The sequence below is a fragment of the Oratosquilla oratoria genome, chromosome 1 (assembly GCF_046742065.1).
Source record: "Oratosquilla oratoria isolate Oo_2021 chromosome 1, ASM4674206v1, whole genome shotgun sequence".
In the NCBI taxonomy this organism is placed as follows: Eukaryota; Metazoa; Arthropoda; class Malacostraca; order Stomatopoda; family Squillidae; genus Oratosquilla; species Oratosquilla oratoria.
In genome coordinates, this window is record NC_134777.1 from 3428917 (window position 1) to 3447951 (window position 19035).

At 37.1% G+C, this 19035-nt stretch overlaps 1 protein-coding gene across 1 annotated transcript; it reads left to right on the top strand.

The window, feature by feature from the left end:
- The first annotated feature begins 12050 nt into the window (after positions 1-12050).
- On the top strand, positions 12051-16172 carry LOC143031683 (uncharacterized). The gene is made up of 3 exons (XM_076195827.1): positions 12051-12300; positions 15118-15306; positions 15976-16172. Exons 1-3 carry the CDS (start codon positions 12051-12053, stop codon positions 16170-16172), a joined length of 636 nt encoding a protein of 211 aa, XP_076051942.1.
- Positions 16173-19035: the final 2863 nt, after the last annotated feature.

Genomic DNA, 19035 nt, shown 5'->3' on the forward strand with positions numbered 1-19035 from the left:
TGCATTGAATAAGTCAATAGTTGATATATTTTTCCTATATACAATGTTAGGTTTCTAGTTTTGATATATTTGTCCAATATCAAATGTTAGATTACAAAGAAACCAATGGCCTCCGCTACCGCACCCAGGAATCTGGGTGCGCATATACTGTGTAATAGTAATCCTTGATGTATATATATGTATATATATGTATGTATATATATATACATGTATATTTTTTTCTTTTTTTTGGGGGGGGAGGGGCGTTTCTTTTGCATAACTAATTAGTAAAAAGTAAATCCTGGATGATGTAGATGTGATAAAGATTTGCGTAGTTTTTTGGTGAATTTAAGAATATAAGCGCCGACCCAGAAGTTCCTAAGGAGGAAGAACGTGAACCAGTTAATGTACACACAGTAGAAATGCACACACACACACACACACATGTACACACACACACACACACTTACACACACACACACACATACACACACACACACACACACACATACACACACCACGAGTCCAGCACGTGATCCAAAGACCAAGGTGAACACACACACACACACACACACACACACACACACACACATACAGGGTGTTCCAAAAGTATATGTCACATTACGATATTTCATATCTTAATAACTATTGAGGATATTAAAACTGGATTTATATATCCTAAAAGCTTATAATTTCAAATTTATGAACAAGAAATATGAATACAGAAGTGCAAGAATCTAATTTATTAATTTTGAATGGTGTTCAATGTGTGCGCCTTGGGTTACACGGCACACATCCGAACGATAATTAATCTATTTCTTGCCAAACCCGACCTAGCATAGCCTTGTCTATGGTTCCCAAGGCTTCTGTTATTAGAGTCTTCAGGTCATCCAGCGTCTCTTGGAAGGGGAGGTACATACACAAATTCTTTCAAATATCCCCAGAGGAAGAAGTCGCATGGAATGAGATCTGGAGACCTATAGGATTAACAGAAGTCTTAATAATTTTAGCTTTTAAATGGTACCAGTTACACCTTGCTACTATTTGTAGATTAATTAAGATACACGAGTCCTTAGAATGTGACATATACTTTTGGAACACCCTATATATATAAATATATACATACATTCATATATATATATATATATATATATATATATATATATATATATATATATGTATGTATATGTATATATATATATGTATATATATGTATATATATATATATATATATATATATACATATATATGTATAAACATATGCGAATACATATGTATATCATTATGTGTATATATGTGCGTGTGCGTATGTAAGATACTAAAACATACTACTGTAGATAGAAGAAACTGATATGTGAATTTTGTATCTCTCTTCACTTAAAGAGGACCTTAGGTAGCGGTTATCATATACAGAGCTCCCATTATTTCAGTTTTTATATATTGCTGTCAATGGGTTTTAGTGTTTCCCTTTAGGTATGTATATGTATAAACATGAAAAAATCTAAAGTGGGTGGCATTTTATGTGAAAATCTTAAATGACGATAATCGTCTCCTCAGAAGTACGTGCGCCAGGATGCCCTGCAGCTACTTCTGGATGCATCGACAGAAGAGAACAGTGTCAGTGCTAAGACCAAGCTAACAGGTGAGTATCTGTCTGCGGTGCTAATCAAGTGCCCTGTGGGACCAGGTAAAGCCTAAAAGCGGGTTGTTTACCTGACTTGCATGTAACTGTAGTACACTCTTGTACTGTGTGTGCGTGCGTGCGTGTGTGTGTGTGTGTGTGTGTGTGTGTGTGTGTGTGTGTGTGTGTGTGTGTGTATTTACCTAGTTATATTTTACGAGAAGAGAGCTGTGTGTACGTCGGTGTGCGTGCGTGCGTGTGTGCGTGTGTGTGTGTGTGTGTGTGTGTGTGTGTGTGTGTGTGTGTGTGTGTGTGTGTGTGTGTGTGTGTGTGTGTGTGTGTGTGTGTGTGTGTGTGTGTGTGTGTGTGTGTGTGTGTTTGGAATGAATTGGTAGACATAATCTCAATGACAATTGTATTTTATAATCCAAGGAATTGTTTACGTTTATGAGTGCACGCTATACTGTTCATGTATATATATATATATATATATATATATATATATATATATATATATATATATATATATAAATATATATATATATATATATATATATATATATATATATATATATATATATATATATATATATATATATATATATATATATATATATATAATTCCGACAGTCGTCCGCGGGCTCGAACCGGTACTTTGCGAGCTGCAAAGCCGAATTTGTTCCGACTGAACCATTGAGACTTAAAATTCTTCAACTTGGAAGTTTATCTAACTCCCAAAGAACTAAGTCGACTGCTAACTGCCGTCCTAACTTTGTTTTACGGAGAACTAAGCCCAGTCATAGCTCGTTGTTAAGCTGGTACGAATCCTTGATTGACTATCACCGTTGTAATACCTGAATAGAATCGCCATTGACGACGTATGTCCGGTTCGAGCAGGGACGACTGTCGGAATTATTTGACATGTAATACGTCTGTGTGTGTGTGTGTGTGTGTGTGTGTGTGTGTGTGTGTGTGTGTGTGTGTGTGTGTGTGTGTGTGTGTGTGTGTGTGTGTGTGTGTGTGTGTGTGCGTGTGTGCGTGCGTGTTTGTATTCACTTGGTCTTTGGATCACGTGTTGGACTCTTGATCGACAGCTATTTCTCTCCCGGAAGAGAGCTCAGAGCTCGTATGACCGATCTATGGGTAATGCTATGACCTCACACGCACACACACACCCAACTCCCCGCCCACGAGAGTTGGAGTAACGATTCGAAGCGCAGCGATACTGAAATAATTTCAGCCCTGGGCAGGATTCGAACCAGATATTGCTGGCACCACCGTAACAATAATCTGGTACTCTACCAACCGCGCCACCTAGTCGTGTGTGTGTGTGTGTGTGTGTGTGTGTGTGTGTGTGTGTGTGTGTGTGTGTGTGTGTGTGTGTGTGTGTGTGTGTGTGTGTGTGTGTGTGTGTGTGTGTGTGTGTGTGCTTGTGCTTGAAATGGAAAATTGAAAAATATGCAAATTTTTGTGCACTATTTGCACGTGTGTCGTTTCTCCAAGAGAGGGAAGTGGTGGAGAACGCGTTCATGTTTGTGTTGGCCGGCTACGAGACTACAAGCAACGCGCTTGGATACACCTTTCACCTACTCTCAGTCCACTCAGACGTCCAGGACAAGCTGTTTGAAGAGATCAACAATGTTGTGGGTGAGAAGGTTAGTATTAACAGGAGTGCTGTACCATGGAAGGGCTGTTCATTCCTTTGGTTGCACTTTTGATGTAATCAACAGCGACGCCTCACGGCAGACGGAGGTATTACCGCTGTTGTCTTCTAGCCTGTTAGCGTCACCCTCCGCGACCATTGGCGCTTTGACAGCGTCACCCTCTTTTCTATTAGTCATTTCTTAAAGAACTTGTTTGCTTTTGTTGTATAATTTTTGTATTTTTCAAACAATTCATTTGTCTATTTTGACATAAATATACATATTTAATCAATGTTGGAATAATGAACAAATTAGGGAAAAGAAAAAATTGCTTGATTTCTTTTTATTTAAAAAATGTTAAATTCAATGACAAGAAAATGGAGAAAAACGACACACACACACACACATACAACTAGGTAAACACACACGAAAAATCCAGAAAAACAAAAGTAATTGTCCCTTTTTGGAATATCTCAAGGAAATATAAAAATACAATTCTATGATGAACGCTCACCATATAGACAACGTTTCTTTGCTACCTTGTGGTGAGCCAGCAAAAGTTGCCACAAACTTCAAGATGCACTCAGAATGTTGTCAGATGATGTTCCTATAGTTTTCTATACGTATAAACATGATATGAAGTCAGAGACAGCTTGAACGGAGCTTTTAAATTTGAGAACGGTATTTACCGTTGAGCGCAATTGTGGTAAGAAATTGGAAAATGGCATAAGCCGGGGGTTGTCATTAGGGGTGAAATTCACCCCCAGGGGGGAATTTTGGGTTTTCTGGGGGTGATTTGTGACCAGTCAGTTTACGCGGTGAGGAAAGCAATCATAGGTTTTGGCCTATCTGGCCTGTCACCTGGGCTGGAATTATAATAATATGGGAAAAATATATACTAATTTGGAAAAAATAAAAGGGTTTTTAGTAATATTTGCATATTATTTAGAATGCACTTTTTGAAACAGGCAATCTTGGAAAGGAGGGGGGAATGACATTCAGACAAATGGTGAAAGGGGTGAATGGGCCAAGTAAGGCTGAGAACCCTTGGCATAAGCAGTAGCAGACGTTTAACAGGCTAGGTAGGCGGGTATGAACGATTTTTTTTTTTTTTTTCACATCTAATTTCTGCACGTCCGCCAACGCGGTGATGCATTTGCTCGGCTGTTACAATGTTTTAGGCCTAAGAGTAAGCAACACAATTCAGTCGTCAAAGGATGATGCATGTGATGTGATAGTGTCTCCAGATTTGCTCGAATTAAATTACATTATTTTAGGCCTAAGAGTAAGTAACTATTCAGTCGTCAAAGGAAGGGGGAATGAAAGAATGAATTCGTTGTGGCATGATAAATGTGGTTAAGTGAAACATCGTTTGCTAAAATATCACTGGAATTTATTTCGTAGGTTCGCACGTCTTCTGTAAAAAAAAAATCTAATCAACAGCGTTTAAATAGAAAAAATGTAAGATGTAAAAGTTAGAACAACGCCAACTATAATATCGGTGGAAAGATGGCAGTTGTATAAGTGACTTTATCGACCGCTTGGCACAGGGGAACGCGGAACGAACAGAGAAGGATCTGTTCTTACGCAATAAAATCATGTCTATCTAGTCATCTATTTGGTATGTCAGTGACTTCACAGTGGACTCTACTTCACAACGAACCATAGAGTTTCTTATGGAGTGCCTATTTCGTACGTTGTATACTTAGTTCGTTTCTTAAATTTATATCCATATATATTATATCCTTATAATTTATATCCATATTCGCTACTAAAATTCTTGTCGCCTCTCCAGAATTTGACAACGAATAATTTTCGTTTGTGTTTGAAATATCCAAACATTATATTACATATAGTATAAATACTTGTTTATAAATAGAATTACACTAATTGAATAACACCCAAAGGTATCGCATAGTAAGATTCTGGAGGAGTGACTGTTCAGAGGGTTTTAAAAATCTTACTATTGATACTGAGGGTTTTATTCATAGCTACGCTATGTTTCATTAAAAAGAAAATAAAGTAAAGAAAGAATTGTTTCATATTAAGAGGGGGAGCGGTGTAAGTAAAGTTTCAGGACCGGAGAGAGGATATTAGTGCCTAGTTTATATGCACTTAGTAAACAAAGCGTTTCCTTGACTTTCTTTAGACGCATAGGTTCTGTAAAAAATGCGGTCCCTGCTCCTTAATGCAATGATGCAAATGAACATTCCCGTGTTTAATATTAACATACATTTGCAGAGATCATTTGTCATGCAATAAATTGTAATACATATGCATAATGAATAGACTTGAATATTAGTATGAAATTATGATTATTATTGCATCGAATTTCGTTGATGGGCTCTCCCTTGCTCTCTCTGAGAGGAAACGTTGGACTGTTGTCTCTACTGTATTAGTGCAGTGGTTTCAACGTGCAACTCAGGAGCTGCATGCGGTTTTTTCAAGTCACTTGTGTAGCTCTAGAAACTTCTTACAAAATATTTTTTTCCATCAAAATGAAGACGTCATATGCTGTATATTTGTAAAAAGTTTGTCAAAATTACACACACACACACACACACACACACACACACACACACACACACACACACACACACACACGCACACACACACATAGAATCATGAAAGGAATGGAAATCCTAGATAGGAATAATTTATTAAAATGGGACAATGGAAAAACAAGAGGACACGAAAAGAAACTCAAAAAGGACAATTATAGAAGAGACCTGAAAAAAATAGCTTCCCACATAGAGTACTAGATACCTGGAATAATTTAGATAAAGAAACAGTGTGTGCAAACACTAATCAAGATTTTAAGAAAAAACTTGATACTGAAAGATACAAAGACGGGTTACCACGAGCATAGCTCCTTTCGCGTATAATACAACTCGGTAAACACACACACACACACACACACACACACACACACACACACACACACACACACACACATATATATATATATACATATATATATATATATATATATATATGTATGTATATATATATATACAGTATATATATATGTGCGCATATATATATATACATATATATGAATATACTGTATATATATATAAATATATATATATATATATATATAAAGCTCAAAAGGACCTGTAGCTATAAATTATTATGATTTGTAGAAATGTCTTTCATATCTGAACTTATTTTAGTGTACTGCGGCTCCACCAGCCCAACATTTTAAACTTTAATAAAGTGGCTCTTCTAGATGTGATGGTTGCCGACTATTGTATTAGTGTGTCACCGACTAACGGGAGGAGATAGAAGAAGAAGAAGAAGAAGAAGAAATAGAAGAAGAAAAAGGAAGAGGAGGAGGAGGGGGGGGAAGCATTTACCGGTTGTCAATACTCGTGTGAATAATTGAGTTGGGGAACAGTTCAAACACCTAGACACCATGGGCCTGGCCCGGAGACTGCCAGGTCCTTCGGGGTGCACCAACAGATGAAGATGAGAGTATTAAGTTTCTTTAAGGACCAGCACTAACACAGACCCCCTTGTTGCTCCCCACACAAGTATCTGAAAGTTATATCAACAAACGTAAATTCAGGAAAGGACTGTCGTACGTTATCTTTATATAGGTATATACATAAACACACACACACACGCACGCACACACACACACACACACACACACACACACACACACACACACACACACACACACACACACACACACACACACACACATATATATATATATATCTTTATATATATATATATATACAGTATATGTATATATATATGTATGTATATATATATATGTATGTATTTATATATGTATGTATATATATATGTATGTATATCGGAAAAATTTCGAAACACTGGACTCAGAGTAACAGAATTTATATATATATACATATACACTGAATGGTTCCCAGTGATCAATTAATATCTTTTTTCAACCACAAATCACTTTTAATTCCATGCCATCGCAGTCGAGACTGAAGAATCGCTCGATGGACGCATCCGTTGGAAATTGAAACGTGGACGAGCCGAGGATTCGAACCCAGCTAACCCGTAACAAATTTACAGTGACTTAAACCAATAGCGTATTGGTTTAAGTCACTGTAACTTTGTTACGGGTTAGCTGGGTTCGAATCCTCGGCTCGTCCACGTTTAAATTTCTAACGGATGACTCCATCGAGCGATTCTTTAGTCTCGACTGCAATAGCATGGAATTAAAAGTGATTTGCGGTTGAAAACACACACACACACACACACACACACACACACACACACACACACACATATATATATATATATATATATATATATATATATATATATATATATATATGTATATATATATGTATATACAAATATATTCCTATAGATACATCGGTATATACCAGTACACACACATATATATATATATATATATATATATGTATATATATATGCATGAGAAATCACATAAACTCGTGATTCTAAATATACAGAAAAACCACCAAGGAAAAAGAAAAACTGATGACCAAGCGCTTTCGTCTATTCAGACATCCTCAGGGTACATAGAAAAGAAAAAGTACACAAGAATATATACAAAGAGTATGAGGTCAGGGAGGGAACCAGGAAAGGTTGTGAGGCTCTAATGTCGACCTGACCCGTTCGCGGCAGCGGACGTTTGGCTACTACTTTTTTCACTATAAAATTGTCTAGTTTATACATACCATGACTTAAATTTAAGTTATTGACAAATGTATCTTTGATCAGACTGGATTCTATTATATTTCTCGTCAAATATGACTTATTTTTAACAATTTCTTTAGCACCCTCCCAATTTATGCAATGATTAAAATCCCTTAGGTGATTAAATAAAGTGGGCAAATTTCTAATGCTTTATTCATTCACCTAAGGGTCAGGTCGACATTAGAGCCTCACAACCTTTCCTGGTTCCCTTCCTGACCTCATACTCTTTGTATATATTCTTGTGTACTTTTTCTTTTCTATGTACCCTGAGGATGTCTGAATAGACGAAAGCGCTTGGTCATCAGTTTTTCTTTTTCCCTGGTGGTTTTTCAGCATATATATGTAAATATTTATATATATACACACATACACATATGTACATATATATCTCTATAAATACATAGATATATGTATTCATATAATGTATATATATATATATATATATGTGTGTGTGTGTGTGTGTGTGTGTGTGTGTGTGTGTGTGTGTGTGTGTGTGTGTGTGTGTGTGTGTGTGTGTGTGTGTGTGTGTGTGTAACACTACGTGAATGTTACATGTGCTTAGGTGCCGAGGGAGTGAAGGAGACTTGGGTGAGTTTGGTGGCTTTATTCTGGTTAGCGCGAGTGTCGACCTAGGCTGGGTCGGCGGGCAGGGCTCGGAGCCCTGCCCTAAACCACAAAAGTGACCGCGAGCCTCGGATCGGGCCCTGCTGGGTACAAGTACTGAAAGGAACTGGCCGGGTACACCAAAACCTGGTTTCCTTATATAGGCCTCATGCGTACGTTAAAGTAGCACACGACCCATCCTGACCGAAACATGGCTCGGCAGGGCTTAGGTTGTGCTTTCAAGAGGATACAAATGCATGTAGTACAGGCGTACTATAGACTTAACCTACACACAATTAATATAAGGCCGAAGGCCAGCTACTTCTACACAGTATATCCATTCCTGGTCCATCCCATTTCTGCGGCGGCGATGCTATAAGCCAAAATACCGCGTCGAAGCACATGTGGGGGACTTGTCCACCACATTTACCCCCCTTCCCCTTTTCCTCTTCCTTGTCCTGCTCCTGAAAAAATTTACATAGTTGATTAGACGGGTATAGGCGGGTTCACACAATGAGTGATTTGTACGCACTGCCAATAAATATGTTATAATAGTGGAATTAGCAAATAAAGGTGTTAAAGAGAAATTGCTACTATGGGTAAAGAACTATTTAAGTGGAAGAAAAGTAAAAGTATGGTATCAAAGGTGTGAATCTAACACAATGGAAATGGACTTGGGGACACCACAAGGTGGTGTACTCAGTCCCACACTAATGTGTTGATGGACAAAATTGCACGGCATAACTTTACCCCAGGAACACAGGTCATCATCTATGCGGATGATATAGTACTACAATGCACAAACAAAAGCATAATGGAAAAGGCATTGGCAGAACTTAAAAGTCTATGCCTAGACATTTGTAATAAATGAAAATAAAGTACAAGCACGAAAACGAAAGAGGAATGATAAAACCTTCAAAATAAATGGAATCAATTTAGAGAAAGTCTTAGATTATAAATACTTAGGTATGCATGTTGGATTTCAGATGAGAAAAATGAAACGGACTATTTGAAACATGTCTACACATCAAGATTAAAGCTGTTGCAGGTATTGGCCAATAAAGGAATTGAAGCTGGAATCCCTGTCCTAAAAATGATGTATATAACCACAATCAGATCGTTGATAGACTATGCTGCACCATTGTTGATAGAATGCAAAGAAAACACAAACTGAAACCACTAGAAATAATACAGAATAAAGCCATGAGAATGATATTAGGCTGTGCGAGAACTACACGAATCGAAATTATGAGACTAGAACTAAATCTTTCAAGCATCACAATAGGGTATAGGAACTAGCAGTAAGGTCAATTGTAAGGATGATAAGAAACGGTGAAAGGAAATTAGGGGTGGAAATAGCTTCAGGCACTGTTAGAAAGAGCAAATATCTGACAAGACTGCGTGAAGCAGTAATGGACTATGAAGTATTCGAATATTGTCGTACAATGCCTGAGGAAGCCAAATTCAAACCTTTGACTACACTGAAAGTATCAATAAACATAAACAAATTTGACACCAAGAAATGGGATTTGAACAGTAATAAACTGAGGCAGCAATTCTTGTCCCAAATTAATACTATACCAGAATTAATTCCATACATATTTCCTGTGATAGATCTGTGAATGGGGTTAGAGCAGAGTGTGGTGAAGTCATAAGAGAATATTTTGAAGACGAAATAAGTACGGACACTTTACTCTTAAAGAGACTAGAGGATAAAGCCTCAACGATAGCCACAGAATTACATGCTATGTATGAATGATTAAAGGGAGTAATTTATCATAAAAAGAATACCTATGTTTTTAGCGACAGCCAGAGTGGACTTCTTGCATTGCACTGCACAAACCATCGAGTGCAGAGGTGGTAGAGAAATGTAAGAAACTGGTGGTTCAAGTTAATGAGGAAGGTTATTCTGTGAATTTCTTTTGGATACCTTCCCACATTGGCATACATATGAACGAAGTTGCTAACAAATTGGCAAAAGAAGTTACAAGCAAAGAAAATGTAGATATTAAAAACATAGTGAGTTTCAGTGAAATCAAGAAGTCAATGAACAAAAAAAAAAAAATGAATGGGAAACAAAAGAAATTCAACGAATATTAAACAGTGGCATTGCAAGTATAAAACATTATTTGTACGTAACTGAAAATACAAGTGTGACTTATGGTAAGGATGGGGTGAAGGTAGACACAATAACCATGAGAATGCGGTTGGGATATTGTTGGGAGGAGATTAAGGGTAGAGGAGAGGGGGCGAGATAAAATTGGGTAGAGAGGGCGAGGGAAGAGGGAGAGAGAGATGGATACACAGATAGATAAAGAGAGAGGGGAAGAGGGAGAGAGCCCTCATAGAACTTTTCCGCCTCTTGCGGGAGGGGTAGGAGGGATTGCGGTCAAGTACGCATATGTACACACTCATATATACATACACATACCCTCACTCACACACACAGACATACAGACGCCCAAATACGCCGTGCACATACACACACACACGCGCGCGCACACACACACACACACACACACACACACACACACACACACACAAAGACACACATACACACACACAATCTAATAAACCAGAGATCCTTTTCACGATCGCAAAATGGAACGTCCGAACCCTCCTAGATTCCAAAAACACTACAATCCGACCACACAAACGTACAGCTCCAATCTCAACCCCAACAGCATAAATTCTGACATCAACGAGGAATGGGTCAACCTTTGTGTAGCAACCGATCAAGCTGCTTTTGATGCTCTTGGTTTTATAAGAAGACGTCATCGTGACTGCTTCGATGAGAATTCTCAAGATGTTCACTTTCTTCTGGTCGCCAAAAACAAAGCCTATGATTCTATGCTCTAATTTCCTTACTCTATATTCCTCAGAACTAAGTGGTACACCCTTCGATCTTAATCTCAGAGGATACTAAGGAAAATATAGAACGACTGGAGATAGGCCAGGGATCTAGAGGTCCAGAGCTTTGCTGACAGACACGACTCACTCGGCTTTAACAATGATATCTACGCTATGCAAGGTCTTGCGAACCGAAACATCACACTTGCGAAATCGTCAAGGGTGTTCTCCTGAAAGATAACAAACAAATCCTCAAATGGGCTAAGCACTTTGCCAATCTTCTCAACCAAAAGAGCCCTACCGACCCTAACATCGTGAACCAACTACCAGAGCTACCCACGATCACAGCTCTCGACATCCCTCCGGATTTTGCATTGACACTCCAAGCCATATAAGGTCTAAAGGGCAACAAAAGCTCAGGTCCAGATGGCTTGCCCTCCGATATCCTATAAAACGGCGGAAATCATCTCCACCAACGAATCCAACAAATGGTCCTAGCGGTGCGGTCAACTGAAACTGTCCCTTAAGAGTGGAAAAATGTTAACACAATCACCAAATATAAGAATAAAGGTGACAAATCACTCTGTGGTAACAGTCGAGGCATATATTTGTTGGCCACCGCAGGGAAGATTCTTGCTCGAATAATGCTCGAAAGACTGACCAATCACTTTGCAGAAACTGTACTATCGGAGACGCAATGTGGCTTCAGAAAAGACAGAGATACTACAGATATGATATTTTCTATTCGCCAAATTCAAGAGAAATTCCACGAACAGAACCGTGATCTATACCTGTCCTTTATTGATCTAACAAAGGCATCTGACACAGTAAACAGGGAACTTGTCTGGAGTGTCCTCCATAAGTTTGGAACCCATCCACAGTTTCTTGCCCGAAGTGTGGAAGGATATATGTGTAAAATGTTGGGCTCCACAATCACTTTCATAGGCATCAACGAAAAAGACCACAGCATTACCACCCAACTTCACTCAACCATCTCACCTCACCAGAGCAGTGTCATCGTCGATCACCGACGAACCGCCCTAAGCAAATATGCGTGCGTGTGTGTGTGCGTGTGTGTGTGTGTGTGTGTGTGTGTGTGTGTGTGTGTGTGTGTGTGTGTGTGTGTGCGTGTGTGTGTGTGCGTGTGTGTGTGTGTGTGTGTGTGTGTGTGTGTGTGTGTGTGTGTGTGTGTGTGTGTGTGTGTGTGTGTGCGTGTGTGTGTGTGTGTGTGTGTGTGTGTGTGTGTGTGTGTGTGTGTGTGTGTGTGTGTGTGTGTGTGTGTGTGTGTGTGTGTGTGTGTTGTGTGTGTGTGTGTGTGTGTGTGTGTGTGTGTGTGTGTGTGTGTGTGTGTGTGTGTGTGTGTGTGTGTGTGTGTGTGTGTGTGTGTGTGTGTGTGTGTGTGTGTGTGTGTGTGTGTGTGTGTGTGTGTGTGTGTGTGTTTTTGTGAGTGTGGGTGTGTGCATGCACATGTACGTATGAATTTGGTTTTATGTGTGTGGTTAGGTATAACCGTTCGTAAGTAAGTATACATTTGGAGGCATTTCTTTTAAAAACATTTCGCTTTGAATCAGCTTGTTAACCCACGAATCAGAACATTGAATTAGAGCTACCAAATATTTTGTGCCGCATCCAAAACAGTATATGAAGATGTCCCTGAATGCTATTGCCATAAGAATGACAGTGTTGTGACCTTGTGTCAATTATGATAAAGATAAACATGTCATCCGAGAAGGAAAAGAATCGTCGAGATAACATAAGTCATTTCGGGATTTCTTGATGTCAGGGAGACGAACGAAGCAATCTGATGACATCCAGAATTAAAATAAAAGTGGAACCTAGTAAAACGAGCTTATATCCTAGTTCTCATGATTCAATATGTATCGTTCATATATTGAAATATTTCACATACGTATACGAGTACTAGAATATTACACTTGATAAATCAGCATTATGCAAATATATATTTTGCCGTTTTCCATTAACCCTTTTTTTTTGCAGAAAAAAAATGCATCTATATGATAAAAGTATTACATATTGAAATATTCTTAATTCTAAGCAGCAAAATATACATTTGCGTAATTCTGGTATGTCATAATTCAGGTTCGGCTGTCCATAATATTTAGTTCACACCCCGTTTGCGACATCAGCTCACGCCTACGGATAACTGAGAATTTTGTCCTGGACAACATCAACTTATTTCGTTCAGCTTCAGAGAACCCCTTGTTATCACGAGGTTAAACCCTCTTACGTTATGCAGTGCCCCGACATGGGTAGGTTCCCAACCACCCCCACCCCCACCCCGAGGCGAGTCGAAAAGTACCGCCCCCCCCCCACACACCACCACTACCACCACCTTCCACATCTGATGGTCACTAGCACGATTCACATGTAACATTCATCCACAAAACAACGTTTATACACACATCATTCATACGCACAACTCATGATGAATAAATCATGCATTAAAAGTACATTAGGGGGAATTCGCTTTACCTTCTTTTCACCAAACTTATATATATACATACATACATATGATATATATATACATATATATATATATATATATATATATATATATATATATATATATATATATATATATATATATATATATATATCTGCAGAAATACCACTGGGAAATGAGAAACGTAATCCAAACTTTTTCGTCTATTTAAGACATCTTCAGGGAATACAGTATGGGAAATACAGAGACATACATATCCTACAAAGATGAAGACATTGTAAGGAACATGGAATGTTAAATCACACGAACCTGAGAGATATACATTTATACATATACACATGTATACATATATACATATATACATATATACATATATACATTATACATATTTGCATATATACATATATCCATATATACATATATACATATATACATATATACGTATATGCATATATAAATATATACATATGTACATATATACATATATACATATATACATATATAAATATATGCATATATACATATATACATACAGTATATACATATATACATATATACATATGTACATATGTACATATATACATACGTACATATATACGTATATACATATATACATATACACATATGTACATAATTATACACATATACACATTTACACATATACACACACACATATACACATATACAATTATTTACATATAAACACATATACATATGTGCATATATACATACAGTATATACATATATAGATATGCACATATGAATATGTATGTACCTATACACATATCTGCATATGAGTCGAGTGATGTAGTAACACATAAGCAAAATCAAACTGTAACCCACTAACGGAAAAAATAAAACCAGAATTACAGAGATATCTGTATATTTCGACCACTGTGGTCCGCTTCAGCAGAGAGATACAATGAACGGTGAACAAAAATATAAACAAAATAATGAGGAAAAGTAAAGGAATTAGGAAGGGAAATGTTCACATGCCCTTGAAGAGGTTGAGCAGGCGATCGACAATTGGTGAGGTTTAAACTAATAGCTTCGGAAATTGATCCATTGACATGCAAACCATGCAATTGAATCCAGTGACCATTGTCCTTTGGTTGCTTTGAAGTTAGCGAAGTGTTTTGTGAATGAAGATTTAATTATTTGCTAAAGTGAGATTTAAAAAATAATGGTTTCCCTAAGATTTATAATGAAGGTACTTCCCTTGGACCCATTACATTCTCCTTTTGTAGAGAGTTTCTCCAATTTCCTTATTAATCATTCTGAAGACTTTTTAGACAAAATTAAGAGAGAAGACATACCTGAGAATAAAAGATTACTTTGCGTCGACATAGTGATGCAGTCTGATTTCCAAAAACCTATGAACATCTTCTATCAAGATAAACTCCCTATTTTGGACTCAAAAATGCTCAGTTTTGACCGTTAGTTTTTTTTTTTACAAAGGCAAAGCATGCCGACAGGAGACCTTTTGATCCATATCTAGGTCGGATGCAAAAAAAAAAAAAAAAAAAAAAAAAAAAACATAATAATAAATTAAAACTATAACAATGTAAATAACAATTAAAATACATAAATAAATGCATTGGTATAGTTGAATAACAAACAAACAGGTAAATAGTAAATGATAATAAATTGATATATAACTAATAATAAATGAAAATCAGACAGACAAATTATAACAAAACAAAAACAAATAATATAACATAAATTATAATAATTACAGCATCTTACTTAGGTATTTATCTAAATGATTCTTAAAGCTTCGAACTGAACTACATTGCACTACCTGTGCAGGAAGTTTATTCCATTCATTAACTACACGGTTGGCAAAGTTGTTTCTACCTACTTCCAAATTGAATCTATTTCCGGACAGTTTGAGACCATTGTTTCTTGTCTGATTCTCATTCAATGTGAAAATTTGGTCACTTTTGATGTTGTCAATTCCCTTTAAAATCTTAAAGACCTGTATCAAGTCACCTCTGAGTCTACGCTTTTTTAGGGAAAACAGATTCATGTTATTACTAATGTGTTCTCTTTCAAAAATTGTAGGCAAAGATATTAATGCAGTATGGGTTTTAACTTTTCCCCAGTGCTTGCCAATTTGTACATGGAATATTTTGAGAACGTATTACTCCCTGACATTAAACCAGCCGGCATGTTCTGGTTCAGATATGCCAATGGTATTTTCATCTTCTGGGACGACATATATGGATCTACTGATGTTTTTCTTGCCAAACATAATAACTCAATACACAACATTAAGCTCAAAGTGGAGTGGAAAGTATAAAGTAAATTCTCGTTCTTGGACATAATGGTTACCAAGAAAGTCTAAGTCCAAGAAAGTCTACCTACACAGGGAACTACCTTCATTTTACGCAACCATCCATATCATCCAGAATATAGTATAGTCTGTAGCCCCTTTCTAAAAACACTTAAGAATTTCAGCCCACAATATCTAGATATTGTGATATCTAGATATTCAGAATTGGCATGTTCATAATTATTGAAATCAATTTACCCGATTTGTTTTCTTACCAAAACTTTAAGTACAGCAAAAGTCAATTTTTATGGGACTTCCAAGCCCAAATTTATTTGGGATAAGAAAAGCATCAAAATCCCTTACATTGAGATGATCAATACTGTCTTCAAACTGTTGCCAAATAACCAAATTAAAGGCATCTTTAATTTCCCCAATAGTATTTTCAAAAAGATAGTAAATGTCCATGAAATAACCAAGGAGGACATTAGCCCCGGTGAGTACAAGTTACCTTGCACACATCCAAATGACAATGGTCACCAGATTCAGTTACTTGGTTTGCATGTCAATAAATTAATTTCCAAAGCCATTAGTTCTGACCTCACCAGCCATCAATCATTTCTCCAACCTCTCCAAGGGCATGTGACATGAGTTCCTTCCCTAGTTTTTTTTATCGTTGCTCGTTATTTTGTATATATTTTTGTTCTGTAATCATTGTATCTATCTGCTGAGAAGTATCACAGTTTGTGGCCAAAATATACAGATCCCCCAGTACTTCTGCTTTTGTTTTCTCCGGTAGTTGATCAAGTTTTATATATATATATATATATATATATATATATATATATATATATATATATATATATATATATATATATATATATATATATATATATACAAAGGATGTGCTATGTCGACTTGGCTGTTCAATTCATACATGGATTGGGTGGTGCGAGATGTAAATGCAAGGGTAATGGGTCAGGGATTGGAGATGGTTAAAGGAAATAGAGAAAAGTGGGAGATAAGCCAGCTGTTGTTTGCGAACGACACTGCGTTTGTAGCAGGATCAGAGGAGGGATTGAGGAAGTTAGTGACAGAGTTTGGGAAGGTGTGCGAACGAAGTAAGTTGAAGATAAATATGGGTAAAAGTAAGGTGATGAGATGTACAAGGAGAGAAAGTGGCAGCAGACTGAAAGTGAGTATTAAGGGAGAGAGACTGGAGGAAGTGGATAGTTTTAGATATTTGGGTGTAAATGTGGCGGGAAAGGGAGGAGTGGAGGTGAAGGAATGGATGATGCTGTGATGCTTGATATGGAGTAGGTGGGGGATGGAGGGTGAGGGAGTATGTGTGAAAAATAAATTGACGCAGCCCAAAGCTATTTCTCCCCGTCTTTTCTGCATGAGGGGATGGAGAGAGAGGTCACCGATTAAATGAAGCGGCCTTACTGTGGATATTTTATGTCTTGCGACACTGCCTCTGACTCAGGGCAGTAGGTGAGATCCAGGAGGAGCCAAGATAAGAGGGAGAGGGGGGTTGAATGGGGGTGGAGTATGTGGGGATGGGATGGGTGAGTGTGGAATTTATGCCTTTGTTTTTTGGCTACCTCTCTTGTAAGGGGGAAAAAAGCCTTTGGTATATGTATGTATGTATGTATGTATGTATGTATGTATGTATGTATGTATGTATGTATGTATGTATGTATGTATGTATGTATGTATGTATGTATGTATGTATGTATGTATGTATGTATGTATGTATGTATGTATGTATGTATGTATGAATGAGACAAAACTATCAGGCAGAAAACTATCGGATAGAAAAGGGTTAAGGGCATAACTAATGGTCCCACAAAACGTTCCGTGTTCTAACTGCCATTAGGCGATTTTTTTTTTTTTTTTTTTTTTTTTTTTTTTTTTTCCCAAGTGAATAAGTTCCCAACCTGCCAATTTCACGGAATGGTGGTATCTTGTATATATATTTTGATATACTAAGCCCTTCTCCCTAAGGAAAAATAAATTGTCTAACACAGGCCAGCCCAAGCCAACCCTGATTTTTCTTTTTTTCTAACCACAATTTGTTATTTTTATGGTCAGTAGTTTGCCAGCGTTTCAGTTCTTTGAACATTTTTGTGCCACTGTTGGACGTTATCATTCATTTCACTTGTTGGTCTAGTTAGTTAAGATGTTTACAGTTTGGCTTGGAGTCCTTTTTATCGGAAAATTGTGTAGGAATTGTTGTGGCATTGGTGTTTTATCTCCAATTTTTTTGTAAAATGTAATTGTTCTATGAGGGGGCAGGTGAGAGAGTAAGTGATTGCTGCTGTGATTTTTGTATGTTAGGCGTTCTGATAGTATATATGGCACCGTGAGGGGAACTTTGCACAGGCAGGTGGGAGGGTTGTTTCCTGTAATGAGATGGCAATGGGTCAGGCGAGGTCATATTTTTAACCGCACTAGTTCCGTTTCAAAGTGCCAGTTTGCTTGATCTCAGGAATGCAAATGGAAGTTTGACCGTCTTTAGCTGTTTACAAAGGATTACAAAGGCGGAGCATGCCGACAGGAGACCTTTTGGTCCATATCTAGGTCGGATGAAAAAAAAAAAAAAAAAAATATATATTAAATAAAAACTATAATAATGTAAATAACAAATAAATGCATAGGTATAGTTAAAATAATAAACAAACAGGTAAATAGTAAATAATAATAAATTGACACATAACTAATAATAAATGAAAATCAGACAGACAAATGATAACAAAACAAAAACAAATAATATAAGATAAATTATAATCATTACAGCATCTTAGTTAGGTATTTATCTAAATGATTCTTAAAGCTTCGAACTGAACTACATTGCACTACCTGTGCAGGAAGTTTATTCCATTCATTAACT

What these genes read in the sequence shown, in the direction of transcription:
- LOC143031683 (XM_076195827.1), top strand. Translation starts at nt 12,051, where the DNA reads ATGCTCGAAAGACTGACCAATCACTTTGCAGAAACTGTACTATCGGAG. An exon ending in TCCACAGTTTCTTGCCCGAA is followed by an intron (nt 12,301 to 15,117) that starts GTGTGGAAGGAT and finishes CTCCTTTTGTAG; the next exon opens with AGAGTTTCTCCAATTTCCTT. An exon ending in AAAAATGCTCAGTTTTGACC is followed by an intron (nt 15,307 to 15,975) that starts GTTAGTTTTTTT and finishes ACTTTTCCCCAG; the next exon opens with TGCTTGCCAATTTGTACATG.